This window comes from Quercus lobata, chromosome 2 (genome assembly GCF_001633185.2).
Source record: "Quercus lobata isolate SW786 chromosome 2, ValleyOak3.0 Primary Assembly, whole genome shotgun sequence".
Classification (NCBI taxonomy): Eukaryota; Viridiplantae; Streptophyta; class Magnoliopsida; order Fagales; family Fagaceae; genus Quercus; species Quercus lobata.
Genome location: NC_044905.1, coordinates 34278730 through 34296994, shown reverse-complemented (window position 1 = coordinate 34296994; position 18265 = coordinate 34278730). Strand labels below are relative to the sequence as shown.

The following is an 18265-nucleotide window of genomic DNA, read 5'->3' as shown; positions in this document are numbered from 1 at the left end:
CTTTTTTCCTTTATTCCCATTATTTGTTTTGGTGATCTTTCTAATGTCAATAATAGTTTTCACAATCAATATTATTATATGAACTTCTACTAAACCAGTATCAAAGCCAAGGTTCACTTGCTAGATGTTTAGATTTGTTCTCTCTGGAGATTTTGCTTATTGGTTTGTGGATTTGATTATTGGGGAGAAATATGTTAAAGAAAGATTGGGAGAGAATTAATAGACAGACTTTTGGCACCATCTTCCAGTAGATTTGGAGTTTTCTTGAAGTTTAATGCATTTTGTTAGGCTCTAATTTGGATTTGGCTCTATCTTCAACTTCAAGTGCATTTGGTGTTTGTTGGTGCATTTAGAGGTAATTTGGGGTGATTTGCACTTTGTATTTTTGTTGGGTTCTTATTTAGTTTTAGCACTTGAAACATTTGTAGCTTGAGAGAAGTCTCATCAAGCTGGAGATTTGTATTTGGTGGCTCAATTTATGCCGAGAGAAATTTGACGAACTATGGTGCTCTCTAGTTAAGGTGGAGAATTGTTATAGAGTTTATCTCAATTTATGACTCTTTGTAGAATTTGAGTTAAGGTGGAGATTTGTTAGATATTACCTCAAAGTCCTAAATTGATTTGGTTTGGATTTTCTTGGTGGCAAAGGAAAGTCTATTACTTATACACTAAGAAAAAGTATACATTGTCAATGACAAGGATAAGTTTTTTGGCTTTTAAGACAAGTTTTCAAAAACAATTAGGCAAAGAAGTTTCTTTAGCAGTCCCACTAGATTTATTTATTTTGAAGTGTTGGAAACACAGAATTGTTATAGAGTTTATCTCAATTTATGACTCTTTGTAAAATTTGAGTTAAGGTGGAGATTTGTTAGATATTACCTCAAAGTCTTAAATTGATTTGGTTTGGATTTTCTTGGTGGCAAAAGAAAGTCTATTACTTATACATTGTCAATGACAGGGATAAGTTTTTTGGCTTTTAAGACAAGTTTTCAAAAACAATTAGGCAAAGAAGTTTCTTTAGCAGTCCCACTAGATTTATTTATTTTGAAGTGTTGGAAACACATTTTAAAGACTCCTACCATTTCAAAGGTAAACTGCCATCCGTTCATTTGCTAAATGATTGGGCAGAAACATATATCCATATGAACTATTTATAGGTCAGGAACTTACTGGATGCAAGCTAGTTGTTCCAGAGCATCGACCTTCCATTTTTTTTTTTTTTTATCTGCTTTTGTAATTTCCTTCTTATGAAATAAATGTTTTATTTTTTTAACATAAAACCAAAAGAGAAAAACAAAAAAGCTGCACGCATTTTTCGACATATAATTTTATGGAGAAGCATCCCCCATCGCATTAAACCTCGTAATTATAATTATATACTCGCATCCCTCGCCTGGCATAACACAAGCTTTACAAGAACAATTTCTAGAGGGTTTGTGTAAGCATTACTAGAAAAGTACTTTAAAAGTTCTTTAAAGCATAAACTGCCAAGCATTTGGTAATTTCGTCACTTTTTGTGCCGAAAAATACTTTCAGTCTAAAATTGAGATGACTGGCAACCCAAGATCTTTAAAGTTCTTTTTTGATAGGTAGTAAAAACTTTATTGATAAGAAAAGTACAATGAGTTTACAATAGTAAACTCACTGCACAAAAAAAGAAAAAAAAAAAGGGATACAAACAGATTAATGGGAACAGTTAAAAGAATTAAGAAAATCAAGTAAAGAAGTACCATGCATAATACCTCAAAACCCCAATTACGAGACCACTCAAACAAAGTCTTAGTTAGTGAAGACTTCAACAGGTCCACAGTTTATACTTTATAAATCTAAAACTTTAAAGCACTATTCACTGTAATTTTCCAAACACTTAAAACATTAAAGAGCTTTTCAATTAAAACTCTATATCCTAAACACTACTAAACTTAGTTAAAGCTCTACTTCACGCAACAGTGCCAAACACACTAAAGGCAAAAGATGAGATTTGGACCTTTTACAATGAAACACTAAAAAATCCAAAATTTTAAATCAATATTCACTGTAATTTGTTAAACACTCAAAATGCTAAATAGATTTTTAGTTAAAACTCTACACCGTAAAAGCTCTACTACTAAAGCTCCACATTTAAAAGCTCTACTTCTTACAACAACAACAAACGAACAATAATGTATTGTCTGAAAAACATAAGAAGCTCTAGCTGCCTCATGAGCAAGAATCTCAACCATTCTAGGAAAAATTTACAAAATTCATAACTTCTTAAAAAACCCAAAACCTGCAAGATGCCCTCCAAAATTGTATTGACTTCCTAGTTGCCATGCTTTTCATCACTAAGATCATGCAAAACAGCCCTAGCATCCACCAATACTTATGGAATTTCAGGAAGTCTTTTCCCAGAAGATGGCTTCTCTGAGATAGCATAATCCTCTGATCTGCTTGCTTCGGTGAAGTCACCAAAATTGAAATTCAAATATGTGAACTGGCTCCCCTTCTTCAAGATAACCATACCAGTAAATGCCTGATCTGACCACCCTCTATTTCAAGCTGCATCATGCATCAGTCAACATTTGCCAAGAAAGCCAACACCCAACAATGACCTGAGTGATCACCACCAACCATAACCTAGAACAAAACAAAAAAAACCATTATGTACAAGTAGTTTAAACTTCTAAATTATTACTTTAATGCTTATTCAAAAGTAAATTAACGTTTAAAGCACATTGGTTATAACAAAATCGAGTGCATACTATGTCAACATTGGGCAATAACATCACCTACACATGATATGCCAAGGTTTCTTAATAATAATAATAACCCAAAGTCAATGCTTTTACTCAATTAGACATGTCTATAACTGTTTTATATCAGCACATGTCAATATTGTGACAACAAAAACAATCAATGAATTTCAAAAATACTTTTTAAACCAAATCTTAATAATAAGAAAAGATCAAACCTGCAGATCAGTCAATCCACCAACATAATTTCAAACCCACCACAGAATTTACAAGTCTAATGTTCATTTCCAATTAAAAATTGGTCATAGCATGTTCAAGAGTAATCATGAAAATTCAAAGCAAACCACAAAACTTCTGTTTCTTCTCTTCAGTCCTTGAGCCCCTTAGCTTAAGATATAAGGTATCCTATCCCTAAGATATGGACAATTGCCAGTTTCCTAGATGTTTTCCACTAGAAGCTGATCTTTACAATCAGCAAAATTACTAAAAAGCAATACAGAAGGAGCACCCAAGACCAGGAGTAGCTGTGTTCCAATTCTTTTAAATGAGTGCGAATAATTTTATATTTTATTGGGTTTCCTTTTGGTATGTGCTGTTATATAGATGTGTATTCCAATTTGAGAGATCAAAATAACATTCCTTCTCCAGATAGAGAAAGGGGTGAACTACAGTGGAACACAAGTGACTACAAAAATTTAGTCAAAAAAATTTGGGACTAACACTTTGTTGTTGTATATTCCTAGGTTGCAATTTTGCACAGAAAGAGAATTACTTGGCGTCAAGAACATTGAGATGATTTCTATCTTTGGGGGGCAGCCTATGATTAAGTAGTGGTACACAATTAAAAGCTGTGAATTAACCATATGTTAAGCCAAAAATAGAAAAAACCAAAAATGCATGCATAAACAATCTTGAGGGGACATTTTTAGATGGCAAAAATATTTTTATGCCATACAATATCAAATGAAGAATAAACGGGGGAAATTGAGATAAAGCCCTAGGAATCAACACCAAGGGCTGCCTGGCATCAGCACCAAGCAAAGACACTTAGGAATCAGCACCTAAGCAATAATTGGAAATTTTCCAATTCAAAATTTTATTCATCCAAGTTCCTTTACAAGTTTATTGGAGCCAAAAATAAATAAGCTTTCAAAGAGTACATAAAGGGAAGTAATTAAAACATAAAAACGCACTCCACCAAATTCTCAATCAAGATAACTGACACCGGGAATCAAGGATGTGGTGTCAAAGATCTAGGGTGTTGTGGTTAAGCAAAAGGGACAACAATACAGCTTTCTTCCACAGTAAGGCTACAAAGAGATTTAGAAAGAATTTGATCAGAGGAATAAGAGACCGGAATGGAGCTTGGTTGACCGATCAAGAGGAAATAGGGCACGTGATGGAGAGTTACTACAAAGATCTTTTTTCCACCTCCAATCCGATTCTTGATGCTGACTCTCTTGAGAAAATCCCATGCATGGTGACCGATGAGATGAATGCGGACTTGATGAAAGAATTTACAGAAGTGGAAGTGAAGGAAGTCTTGAATCAAATGGCTCCTCTAAAAGCACCGGGTCCTAATGGTATGCCTCCGTTGTTTTATCAACACTTTTGGGCGACGATGCAGCATGATGTTACTTCAGCCATTCTCTCATGGTTGAATTCAGGTATCCCACCCGAACCCATTAACCATACACTCATTACTCTTATCCCTAAAATAGCTAATCCTGAACATATGTCTGAATTTCGCCCTATTAGTCTTTGCAATGTCTTTTATAAGATTTATTCTAAGGTCTTAGCTAATAGGTTGAAGAAATTTTTACCTTCCCCAATTACTGAACATCAATTTGCCTTTGCTAAGGAAAGACTAATTTCAGATAATATTATGGTTGGTTTTGAGACCCTCCATCATATGAAACAACATAATTCAGGGAAACATGGGTTTTTGGCTATCAAATTAGATATGAGTAAAACCTATGATCGGGTGGAATGGGTGTATTTGGAGAGGCTTTTGGAGAAAATGGGTTTTTGTGCTAGATGGGTTGCTCTCATGATGAGTTGTGTGAAAACGGTGTCATACTCTATTATGGTGAATGGGGAGCCAATTAGGATGATCCACCCTGAGAAAGGAATTAGGCAAGGAGACCCCCTATCTCTTTTCCTTTTCCTTTTATGTATGGAAGGACTTCATGCTCTCATAAAACACTCGGCGAGGAATGGCGATATCAAGGGCTTTTCCTTGTGCAAACGAGGCCTTAAGCTAACCCATTTGTTTTTTGCAGATGATAGTCTGCTTTTCTATAGGTCAATCTTTGAGGATTGCCATAATGTGTTGAAGATATTGGGTGATTATGAGTCTTGGTCAGGGCAAAAAATTAACAAAGATAAGACTGCAATCTTCTTTAGTAAATCCACCACAGATGAAGCAAAATCAAGCATAAAGAATCTCTTCCAAGTCCAAGAAGTGAAGTCTTATGAGAAATATTTGGGTCTTCCCTCTTTTGTAGGTAGAGGAAAAAATGCTAGTTTCAATTACATAAAAGAAAGGGTTTGGAGAAAACTCCAAGGATGGGAGGGTAAATTGCTTTCTCAAGCTGGTAGATAGGTTTTAATCAAATCCGTGATCCAAGCTATCCCTGCTTATATTATGGGATGCTTCAAATAACCTTTGGGTCTTTGTGACGACATTGAGGCAATGATAAAGAAGTTTTGGTGGGGGCAAAGGGGAAATAAAAGGAAAATTCATTGGATCCGATGGAGCAAATTGACTAAATCAAAAATGGTAGGTGGTATGGGTTTTCGCGACTTGGCTCATTTTAATGACGCCCTTTTGGCGAAACAAGGGTGGCGGCTCTTGCACAATAAGGAAACCCTCTTCTACAAAGTTTTCAAGGCAAAGTTCTTCCCTAATCACTCTCTTTTAGAATCTAAGGAAACAAGTTTCGGGTCCTACGCTTGGAAAAGTATACTACATGGCCGGGATGTTATCCTAGATGGTGCTTGCTGGAGGGTGGGGAATGGAAAGTCCATATAAATTTGGCAACACCATTGGCTGCCCCGAAAACATCCAACCAAGATACTCTCTCCAATGGTGGAAACAATGGAAGAAGCCACAGTGGATTGCTTAATTAATGAGGAAACTAGAACATGGAACACTGCGATGATAGATGGAATTTTTGCACCACAAGAAGCTGAAGAAATAAAGAAAATCCCGTTGGCTAAAAAAGACACGGAGGACTCTATGTATTGGCCGTGGGAGCATGATGGGAGGTATAGTTGTAAAACCGGCTACCGGTTCTGGAAAGAAGATGAAGTTGGTTTTCAGGTGGATGTGAATCAAGACCGTGAGATAGGGCTTTGGAAGAAGATTTGGGCTCTTGAATGCCCAAATAAAATAAAAAATCTAATTTGGAGGGCTAGCCGTAACTCTCTCCCGTCGAAGTGTAATCTATTCCGGCGAACAATTATTACAGAGCAGTGCTATGATCGATGCAAGGAAGAAACTGAAGACGCTTTGCACGCGATGCGGAGTTGCAAAATGCTGGGCGGAGTTTGGGGAGAAAATAGCATGTGGAGTTGTCGGAGCCAACGGAGCTTTTTAAGCTTCAGCGAGCTCCTGGCCTTGGTTTTTTATCATCAAAGGAATCCGGTACTGTTTGCATTCAATATTTGGACCATATGGCACCAAAGAAACCAGGTATGAACTCAACAAAACCATCGTCCCCTTAACCAAATCTCACAGTGGGCTCACGACAGCTTTGTTGAGTTCTAAGTGCTGAAAATCGCACCACTCCCCAGTAGACCGGGGAGAAGGGCACGGTGGAAACCTCCTGACAAGGAAACGTTTAAAATCAATTTTGATGGTGCCATCTTTGCCGAGGACAAATGTTCTGGACTGGGAGTAATCATTCGTGACAGGAAGGGACTTGTTATGGCTTCCATGGCTGCCCGGATTTCACAACAGCTCCAGCCAGTAGAAATCGAAGCTTTGGCTGCCAACAAAGCCCTTGAGTTTGCTAGAGAGATGGATATTAAAGATGCCGTTCTAGAGGGAGACTCTCTACTGGTGATGAAGGCGCTGAATTTCAAGAACACTGGACTAGCCCCGTTTGGTTCACTGCTACAGGATTCCTTAGATATATCTTCTGGGTTCTCAAAATTGTCCTACTCTCACACTAAGAGAGAGGGCAACACAGTTGCACATAATTTGGCTCAATTAGCTTTTAATTTGACAAATTGTGTAATATGGATAAAAGATATTCCATCTGGTGTAATGACTTCTTACCATGCTAACTTAGCGGGTATTTCTTAATCTATTGCACCACAGTGCTGTTTCTCAAAAAAAAAAAAAAAAAGAAGATAACTGACATAAATGAAATTTCAAATTTTGAAATTTAAATTAGCACTAATCTTGGTGCATCTTGATGTCCTTATCAACTCTCCTGGGGTGGGAAAGACTCGACCCTGGCAAGTATAGCTTTGGATAATACAGCAACTCTTCTCTAGTTATCCAGGTACAGTCCGATTCTGGTCTCCCCTTCCACAAAACGAATCAGGAATAATTTGCTCATCCAAAATAGCATCAATATTATCATTACGTGCTGGTAAGATGTTTTGTGGTGTTAGATGAGTCAAAGGAGCTTTAACAAGGTCATGGGGAAAGTGATAGACTACTGGACCTTTATAAGTAACCAAATTCTCAGTATTAGAGGTGGAGCTACCTTTGTAATCAGTTGGAAAATTATTAATACGTGTTTGGTTCAACCCTTTTTGACACTTTGAGTGGTCTAGTACTACAGGCTTGCAGTTGCCTTATTGAAACCATGACATAATCCCTAACTTGAAATTCTTGAAATTTCTTATAATTTGAATTAGCCTGACTCTTATATGGATTATTACTTTCTTGAGATTGTCTACTGACCTCTGGATGCTTACATGTTCCTATGGAGTCAAGTGTTCTATCTTGGTATGAAAAAGGAAGTGTACCTAAAGGTTGCCTAGGCTTGACCCCAAATGGACTTTTGCCTCTAGTGATGGGACTATCATATGCAAATTGGGAGAAATGGGAAATGGAGTTCTCACTCTTTGCCTTCTCAAGACTACTCTCAAGAGATTTGTTACGAGGTGGTATCATTTGAATGCAACCATGTCGAGTGTCTCACACTCTATATCATCAATATCATCAAGGGTAAGGTCAGGTTCATAGACTTCTTCTTCTAGGTCGTCCTCATCACCTTCCTTCTTTTGTTCAAACATGACAAGGGGCCTAGTGGAGCATTTGGCAGCAACATGTCCAAAGCCTTGACACTTAAATCATTTCACCCGAGAATTCAAGGTGAGGGGTCAACGGCTATCCCTTTTCCTTGAACCTCAACATAAGTATATAATACTAGAAATAAAATCAGGAACAGAATTGCGGGGTCATACCAAAGATGATTCCAGCTACTTTCCCCCACTACATACTGAACAAATCCTAAAAACAACTCCCAACCACTGCTAATGGCTTTCCACAAACATAAACCAAGTGGCCATCTCACCATTACAGATGACCACTTCCTCAGGTTTCCCCATATTCCACACCAGTAGTATGTCTCAAAAGATGGCTCTGCTACTCTCAGCATAGCCACAACAATTTCTCCTACTAAGCTTCATTAAAGCGCTCAACTTTCTTAGGCCCATACCTGTAGACTGAATAATTGTACATGCCATATTCCAATTTACTAAATGTTACTTAAATTTATCATACATATCCTACCTACAGACTTTTATCCCTTCCCACTACACCATATTTTATGACCAAAAGAATGTAAAACGTATAGAAGGGTAATCCTCCCACCTTTAGACAAATAAAATTTTCTGCTAAAACTGCTCAGAATGTTGAGGTAAGAATAAATATTACTGATATGTTGGAAAGTGCCTTGTAACAAAATCCTCAGAATCTTCAACAATATATGTGAATTGAGGTTTGGATTTTTGCCGTTACCTTTCTCAGTTTTAGATAGTAAATAATTTTTCTGCAGGCATTCATAAAAACAGCTGCTACCATTTACAAGAAGATTCAAGATGGAGTATTTGATGTTTCAAATGAGGTTAGCTTTTGTTCTTTTGTTCTCCACCATCCCTTAATTTTTTTTCCAATTCAGGAATTTCATTGGATTGTTTGGATGAGCTTATTTTTATCTTTAAACAGAAATAAATAACTTTTTAAAGCATCGCCCTTCATACATATCCTACCTACAGACTTTTATCCCTTCCCACTACACCATATTTTATGACCAAAAGAATGTAAAACGTATAGAAGGGTAATCCTCCCACCTTTAGACAAATAAAATTTTCTTCTAATATTGAGATGTTGGTGGATGTTTTAGGCTGCAAGCAGGGTTCGCTCCCAATGAAATATTTAGATATACTTCTGGGTGCCAAATTTAGAGAGAAGACAATATGGAAGAGAAGGTGAAAAGGAGATTGGCGGGATGGAAACAGGTTTACTTATCCAAGGGAGGTATAGTCACTTTAATTAAAAGTATTCTATCTAATTTGCTGACCTATTTCCTCTCTTTATTTCCCATTAGTACTAATAAGGTGGCTAACCAGATTGAACAGCTCCAACGAAATTTCTTATGGAGTGGTTTGGGGGATGAGTCGAAATTTCATTTGGTTAATTGGAATCAGGTTTATGATCCTCTTTCAGCAGGTGGATTGGCTATCAGAAATTTGAGGTATTTCAATGAAGTTTTGCTAGGAAAGTGGTTGTGGAGGTTTGGGATCGAGAGGGATTCACTTTGAAGGAAAGTGATAGAAGTGACTAATGGTTGTGATTTTTTTTTTTTTTTGGGGGGGGGGGGGGGGTGGTGGTGGTGGTTGGGTGTTGGTGCTCCAAACCAACTCCTGGCCCTTATGGAGTAAGTTTGTGGAAGAATGTTAGACAGGGTTGGCCCACTTTCACACGTTACATTCAAGTAGAGGTCGGGGATGGATCTAAGGTGAAGTTTTGGCATGATCGGTAATGTGGGGAGAATTCTCTTGCAAGATGTTTTCCAAAATTATTTAAGATTAGCCGTGAGAAGGAGGAGAGTGTAGCTTATTTATTTATTTTTTGATAAGTAATTATAATAGTGTAGCTGATTTATTAAAGTTTACCGATGGTTTTCTCCATTGGGATGTCAATTTTATAAGGGCTAAGCAAGATACGATTTATGGTGCCTCAATCAAGGGGGAGTGGGGACGATAAGATGTGTTGGGAACCAGATAAGAGAAAAGGTTTTCAAGTTGATGGTTTCTATAGGATCTCCGCTCTTGCTTTTTTACTTATCTTTCTGTTTGATATTAAGATTTAGTTGAATCATATTTTATTTCCACTACGTTTGTAGGTATGTATCTTTATAGAAGCTCTACTATAGATGTAATCAATTAACTCAATCACAATATCAAAACATTCTAAGCAAGTAAACTAAATTTGCAAACTCATGATAAAGACAATCGTTAACATGAAGCAAACCTGCTTACATGTTGTTGCAGCAAGTTCTCAGAATCATCACTATGTAGAAGTCCTCTTGTCTGGCAATGACCTCCCTCTGCGTTTAGGTACACTTGACCTCTCACGTGAACTCACCAAGGCATTATTCCCATCATGCATCTTAGTTCTTGATGGAACTTCTTCCTTCGTCTTTCGAGGTCTTTTTCCAGCTTCCCTTTCGATTTCATATTTTCTAGAAGAACCCTTCACATCCGAATTCATTTTCCAATCTTTTCTTCCTCTATGATCTGCAACATTTTTTCGAACACCTCTCTGACTCTTGTTTCCATCTTCATCATCATCATACTCGGATCTTCTAGAAAGCCCCCTCACATCCAAATTCATTTTCCAAGCTTTTCTTCCTCTATCATCTGCAACATTTTTTCGAAAACCTCTCTGACCCTTGTTTCCATCTTCATCATCATTGTACTCAGATTTTCTATAAGCCCCCCTCACATCCAAATTCATTTGCCTAGCTTTTCTTCCTCTATTATCCGCAACATTTCTTCGAACACCTCTCTGACTCTTGTTTCCATCTTCATCATCATCATCATACTCAGATTTTCTAGAAGGCCCCTTCACATCCAAATTCATTTTCCTAGCTTTTCTTCCTCTATTCTCTGCAACATTTTTTCGAACACCTCTCCGACTCTCGTTTTCATCATCATCATCATCATCATCATACTCATCGTCACTAGCATCCTCGACCTCAGCATCAGACGAATCAGACAACGCCCCTTCATATTCTTCCCCACTTTCATCTTCCTCTGCTCTCTCCTTTTCATCAATACCTGTCTGCTTTTTCTTTTCATTACTTCCACCCGGCACACTAACCGCCGGTTTACCACCTTCCTTCACCATGTTCATGAGGTGAATATACCGATTCCTCATTTGCATCCACGGATGATCCTCAACTAGCAAACCCCTCTTGTAACCCTCCTTCAAAACCACAGTGTAGGTTCCAATCTTAGTGGAAATATAAAATATACCCGGGTGTTGAAGCAACGCTCTCTTAAACCTCGACCGAAGCCCCAGATAGTCTCCAAGCAACAGCAAATTATCCCTCTCAGTCCTCTTTGGCACAAGAATATGAAGCAGCTCATGCAAAACCGCGACCGCCCACTTATCCGATTCATCACTCTTTGGCAGAAGATGAGAAGCATCCTCATATGGAGAAATGTAAGGCAACTTCTGCCACTCATCTTCCCACTTCTTCACCTTCTTATCCATCTCAAAACCTCTCGAGAATTGCATGGGGAATGCAATAGAACCCTTCTTTTCCATAACCGAAACCGCAAGCTCATCACTCCAACAAACCAACTCCAAAACACCATCTTCTTCGTCTCTGCCACCTACGACTCGAAAATAGTCAGGGAACTCCGGAACTATGGTTTTTTCATAATTATGAGGAAGACCCAAATCCCATTTCAAGCATTCGATGATGCTAAGTGGGATTTTGTTGGTTTTTGATATCATCAAGAGCTTCAAGAGGCGATCGGCTGTCTGCTTCTTATAAGTATCGCTCTGATAAACCAAGTGTTGTTCGGCGTCGAGGTTCAACGCCTCGCCGGTGAGGCGGACGTGGGGCAAAACTCCGACGCCGCCGGGGAGGAACTCGTCGAAAACGGAAGGGTATTTGCGGATGAAATCGATGGGGCGGAATGGGATTTGGAGGGAGTCACGTTTCTGGGTGATGATGGAGATGGGTGCAGACTTCGAAGGCTCGGAGACGAGCAAGTTCTTGAGGTTGAGAAGGGGTTTTAAGTGCTTCTCCTTCTCCACAGCGTGGTCGAGGCCTCGGTCTCTGACCCATTTGGCTGGGGTTTCCACCACCAAGGTTCGGCGCTGCTGCTGGTATTGAATTTGAGAGTGTGGTTTTTGGCGGAAGATGAACTGCATTGTTATTGCATTTGGGCAGCCGAAAGTAGTGTTGTTGTTGTTGAAGAAGAAGAAGAAGAAGAAGAAGAAGCGGCTGAGTCTCGGTTTATGGGGGTTTTAATTGAACTTAATTACTTTTTTGCCCCCTTTAAACCCTTCTCAGTAGGTGGTGGATGGTGGTCTTTTTAGTGCTTTCCATGATTGTTACGTGTTATGGTAATGTGCCTCTCCCCGTTAACTGTTTGATCATTGAATTTGTTTTTGTAGGATGAATTGACAAAAAAAAAAAAAAATGGTCATCTTAATGTCAATTTTGAATTTTGAATTTATTTAAACGGTTTTGAATAAGTAGGATTAAAATAGAGTACATGTAGGTTTAGATTTTAGTAAATTAGAAACAAAGATGAAAGACTTGATTGTTGAGGATATAGATTAAAGGATGCAAATTTCTTAAAGTTAAGTTAGAGATCATTGTGAAGTAAAAGGTGTGTTCAAACATTCTTCAGATCATGTTTGATTCTTTCAATTTTAAAATATAAAATGGAATTCACAAATAGCCTCTTTTCAGAAAAAAAAAAAAAAAAAAACACATTTTAGAAGTACTAGTTATGGCTCTACCTATTCTGCTTTGTAAGGTTTAACCTGTATCAGCCAATCAACATTAAAGGCTTGGGGTTACAAGAATTCATCATCGTGCATTCTCTGGTTTCGTTTGGGCTTAATAATTTGGTTTCTTCATCTCTCTTTATTTGATTTGAAGTACCCCACCCCAGTTTGATATTTTAGATTTTTTTTTTTTTTTGTATTTTGGATCTGATCTTTGACTTATAATGACGTTTGTTGGACAAGTTTTATTTATTATTATTTTTTTTTAACCTCTATTTCTCTTTTCTCTTCTCTAATCTTAGGTTTTTTTTTCACCTGACTTGTGTAATTATGTATTTTCATAAATTTGATGTTGATGCTTCACTGTATCAGTGTCAAATTATAAATGGAAGTCTTGAAATTCACAGATTTTTTTGGCCCGTGAATTTTTCTGCCATACGTGTTCTTGATTTTTTTTTTTTTTTTCTCTTTTGAAATTCCTCTGATACCATGTTGATCTCTTTGATGATTATGATTAGTCTTTGATGGAATGATGTATCTTGAACAATTTTTGTATTGGGTATTTAGGAATTTATGTCCTATTCTTGTGTTCATTTCTTCTGCACTCCATCTGTTTGATAAAATGCACCAATGATTACTAGCTTTGCACATTTCTTTTATTTGAATTTGGATTGTTGAAACATTATTTTGTAAAAGGAAAGTAATAATTGAAATTACCTAAACTTTTAATATTTTATTTTCATTGGAGCTTGTGATGAATAATTTATTTTTAGAATTTTTATATTTATTTTCTAATTGCTTCATATCTGTTTTTGTAAAATTCTTTGCCTTTGGAAGTACAAAATATGTGATTGTAAATCTTTGGGTCCAAGTTGTAGTAATGTGCTTCAAGTTGCCAAAAACAAACAAAAATGTGCTTTTCAATTTGTTAACCAAAAAAAAAAAAAAAAAAATGAGGTTTGTTGTCAATTCTATTATGACTCACCATGTATGTACACAAAAACCAGACTTCTTCTTGTTCTGATTTCATGCTTGCATTTTTTATTTTTATAAGTTCGTGGGATTTAGACCACTTTTCAAAGGTTTTAAATTTTATTATATTGTTAACCACTTGAAACGGTGAAAGACTGCTTTTTGAAGGAAGAACTAGTGAAAGGCACTAAGGTAGCAGTTGGTGGCTGGCCCAATTGGTGATTGCCTCTTACCTCTCTAGCTGTTAGGGTTGTGGGGCTGATGCAACAATAATGGTGCAGAACATTTTGAAATAAGTTCTTATGCTGTATTATCCTTTTAATCCCTTAAAATGGAGGTAATGAATATTAGAAATGTAGGCCAATTTAGTTGGTGAGGAGTATGTAAAATGATAATATGTCTTGGCTTGTACATTCAAAGCCCTTGTGGTGATTTCACATGATGAAATTGCATTTCTCGAGACTTTATGAAGTTGCACAAATCATACTGAAATTTGGCTGCTGACTTAATATCCAGCTGGCAATCTTACTTTGTTTTACTGCAATCTTGTGATAGAATTGGTTTAAGAAAAGTCTGGAAGTTGGGAAGAGGGTCCTTTTATTTATTTTTTTAAATGTAATCTAGGAAAGAACGTATCTGTGTATAATTGTCTTCTGCATTTGCAGTGTGAAGGCACAAAGTAGAGAATATTAAACCAGACTTCTTATTGATGGGCATGAAGGCTTTAGTTACACAACTAGGTTTGATATTAGGTGTCTGTTCACAGAGACAGAAAGATGGGGGTAATTGTCCAAATAGTTATTTGTTTTAACTTTTAATCATGTTTCTTTCGGTTACAGTACTAAGTTTTGTCTTCTGTGATTCCGGGCCAATAGATTAACACCATCTGGGATGAGGAGAAGCTGTACCGTGGCTCTTGACATTGTCAATTTGAGCAAAAATCGCTATTCAGATGTCATACCATGTATATGTATGTGGTTGTCAAATAATGTTGCTCATATCTATATATTCACATACTAGGTTTGAAGGGCAAATATAACAGTGACCAGATTACTGTATTTTTGTTGCTTTTGTTGATATTTTACGTACATGGCAATATGATCTTTATGCTTTTGTGTTGCTTGTCTTCTTTTATGACCACTGTGTCATGGATGCTACCAAAGGTCAAAGTCTATACCCATTGCACCGTACTAATAAAACTCTTCACTGGGTTTGTAAACTGGAGGCTGCTACACATTCATTTTGGACATTATCTCTTGTTTTTTCTTTTCCCCTTCTTTTTGTAATTTGTGATTTGAAAAGGGTTTTGGTCTAATTAAGCCATGTATAGGTAAGGTATGCCCAAGGGATTCACAATGTGGAAGGGGAAAAGGACCATGATGCATGCTTATCTTATGATCTTTTTGAATCAAACCTTACCCCTCTTGGCTGGCACTAGGTAGTTGCTTGGTTAATTATGTCATAATTGTTAGTTTGTTGCAAGTATGTTCTTATTAAGTTGTTAAAAAATCCTTTTATATAACTGGTTTGCTGGTGGAACACATTTAACTTCTTATCTTTAGAAAAAGTTGAATGGTCCCATAAAATTTTGCAAGAACTACTCTAATTTTAAATTGAATAACGCACATAAAAAATAAAAAAAATTGATCTTTAAATGTAGAACACACAATGTTTCAATAAGACTTTTTGCTGGACTAGACTTCTAAATTTTCATTTGAAATGGTTCTAACACAAACGATGGAAGGGGGGAAAAGCCAATGGTGTTGATTTTCTACTCCTTTGTTCCCGAAGGGAATTTTGGTTTATTACAAGTCTTCACATGTTGATCTCAAATGACTTTGACTCTACATGTTTAAATTGTCGGAAATTGTGTATTACAAGTCATGACAATCAAAACTGTATTGCGGGACCATGCAAACGGTAGTGGAAGTCTTTGTAGGGGAAGCCTTGTGTAACACTGTAACTCCCTCCCTTTGAGAAGGTATCAAGTGTATTGCAGGAAACGTGACCATCCAGCAATTCAAGTTTAAATTGCCTTTTGTAAATCTATATATCTTTCATTTGGATACTCCTTTTTTAGATCTATTTTTGTACACTATATTTACTAACTTTGTAATTTTCGTGATCTTTTGTACTTTTTTAAGGATGCATTATACTATTATGATTCAACATTAGTACATGTTACATTTTATTATATATTTATGTGCTATAAAATTTGTGATTTTAATGGACTGTAGAATTATTATAATCTACTTAGCACTTTTCACTTTTCATATATGAAAGGATTTGAGTATATATTGTATTTGGATTTCAATATTAAAAAATGTTTTTTAAAATGTTTTTTTTTTAAATGTTATTAATTTTTTAAACAAAAAATGTAAAGAGCATCCTTTAAGTTTTGCCAAAATTCATTCTAATTTGTTTTAAATTTAAATTTTATTCAATTAAGGCCTCTCTGTCAACTTTGTTAAATTTTATTTTAAAAAACAATAATTAATTAGATTTTATTTAAATTAAAAATTTTGGACACTTAACCTTAACGTAGCAACATTTTATTAAGAGGAAGAGACCTTAATTGAATCAGATAATTCGATTAAACAAAAGTAAAGTTAGAAAATTGAAATGAGTTTTGGTTAAATTTAAAATAGTACAATTTATATTTCTTACTGTAGGGGTATTGAGCTCAGGAGCTCATTATCTATGTATATATTGGGCCTGAAGGCCCAAGCCGAGGATAAGGGGTCGTCCGAGGAAGGGTAAATATTGTCAAGGGAGCCCGTGTTAGCAAATAAAAACGTTAGTTTTGATCACAATGGCCCTAGTGGTTAGGCCGAGGATGAATGCCTCCTTGGCTAACCCAAGCCGAGGTCTATAAAGGTGGTGATGGGACAAGTATCAAGACCAACCATCTGGCCTGCACATGGAGGGTAGAGATGAAAAGGGAAAAGAGTATAAAAGAAGAATGAAGCAATGAGAGAGGGAGGTTGAGAAATTTAAAGAGAAACATTGTAGTAATTAGAAAACAAATTTGTAATCAAACTTAAGAGAAATATACAAGAATGAGTCTCCTCGAACCATGTCGAGGACAATTTTCTTTAGTTGAAATCAATCTATCTTCTTGTTCTTGTCATTTGAGCCCATTTTATCTGTTGTCCAACTCATTTTAACCCAGTTTTCTAATCCACTTTTTACAAATTCATTATTTTGAGTTTGTTGGGCTAGGGACTCAAATCTGGTCCTTACACTTACCTTTTTCTTTTCTTTTTTAATATTTCTTAGCCTTTTTTATCATTTTTTTTTCTAAAATAATGGTTTTAATCCCTATACTTTTTATGAATTTCATTTTTCGTCTTTAAATTATTGAAAATATTACCGTTGTCAAATTTTAATTTAAAATGTTTATTTTTTAGTCCTAAAATATTTTAGAAATTTTTTCTTAAATTCTCTAAACTATTAAAAAAATATTTTTAAAAGTTTAGGAATGAAAAATATATATATAAATATGAATAACTTTTCTTAGAAAGATGTTTTTTATTTTAAAGCTAACATATTTTCCTTAGGTCTATTTTACATATTCTTAAGCTCGTCATTGATCGAATGAACTAAGATAAGGCTAAAATGTTCCCCTTAAATCATGATTTTCAAGAGAGGAATACGAGTAAACCTGTGGTGAAAGTATTTGCCTTTGAAACCATTGTCCCAATACGAGCCAAACTAAGCTTCTCTTTTTTTTGTGAAAGTACAAATTACACCCGTTAAGTATGGTCAATTGTCATTCTAGTCCCCTAAGTTTTGTTTTTATCATTTTAATCCTATAAGTTCTCATTTGGTATCATTGTTAGTTCTTCCATTATGCTAAAAAGTTTTTATTAAAAAGGACTGGTAGTGACAACAAATGTAAAAGTGAAATTTACTAAACAAAAATGACCAATAACCAAATTTAGAATCAAAGATCTTATTCGAAGGAGAGGACTAATTGTTTAAATTTGCCCAAAAAAAAAAAAATAGAAACTGATTAATATATTATAAAAGAAACGTGAAAATAACAATATACATAGGTTCATTGGAAAGTAACAAAAAGAAGTGATGATAGTTATACACATTATGATACATACAAAACATGATTTAAGTTAAAATTGTGAAAACACAATTTTATCGTTTCACAATTATAATTGAAATTGTGTTTTTAAGACACAATTTCAACTTGAGTGTGTAATATAATATAAGTGCAATAATAATTAGCATTTTTAAAAAAAATAAAAATGAGAAAGATAAGAATACAACAAAAATGTCACAATATATTCCTATCACCCTTGTTTCCAATGGATAGTCACTTGTACACAATTTTTAATCCTAAAATAGTGAGGTTTCAAAAAAAAAAAAAAAAAAAATCCTAAAATAGTGACTTTTTATTTAGTGTAAGTTTAATGCTACCAAATTTTTCATAATTTTTTTCACAATTTTACTACAAGGCAACTCATGAATAGTGAAACCATCAACCTACTATTTTGTTTTCACCATTCCTAAGTTTCCACGCAGCAAAATTTAAGGAAAAATTTGT

At 35.7% G+C, this 18265-nt stretch overlaps 1 protein-coding gene across 2 annotated transcripts; it reads right to left on the bottom strand.

The window, feature by feature from the left end:
• Positions 1-1996: 1996 nt before the first annotated feature.
• Positions 1997-12288, bottom strand: LOC115975426 (protein WHAT'S THIS FACTOR 9, mitochondrial-like). 2 transcript variants are annotated; one of them, XM_031096198.1, is made up of 2 exons: positions 10231-12288; positions 1997-2616 (listed from the first exon to the last, which is right to left on the bottom strand). In XM_031096198.1, exon 1 carries the CDS (start codon positions 12145-12147, stop codon positions 10270-10272), a length of 1878 nt encoding a protein of 625 aa, XP_030952058.1. In that variant the 5' UTR covers positions 12148-12288; the 3' UTR covers positions 1997-2616; positions 10231-10269. The 2 variants fall into 2 exon arrangements, with proteins under 2 accessions (XP_030952058.1, XP_030952057.1); XM_031096197.1 differs by having other exon boundaries at positions 10239-12287.
• Between the last annotated feature and the right edge of the window lie 5977 nt (positions 12289-18265).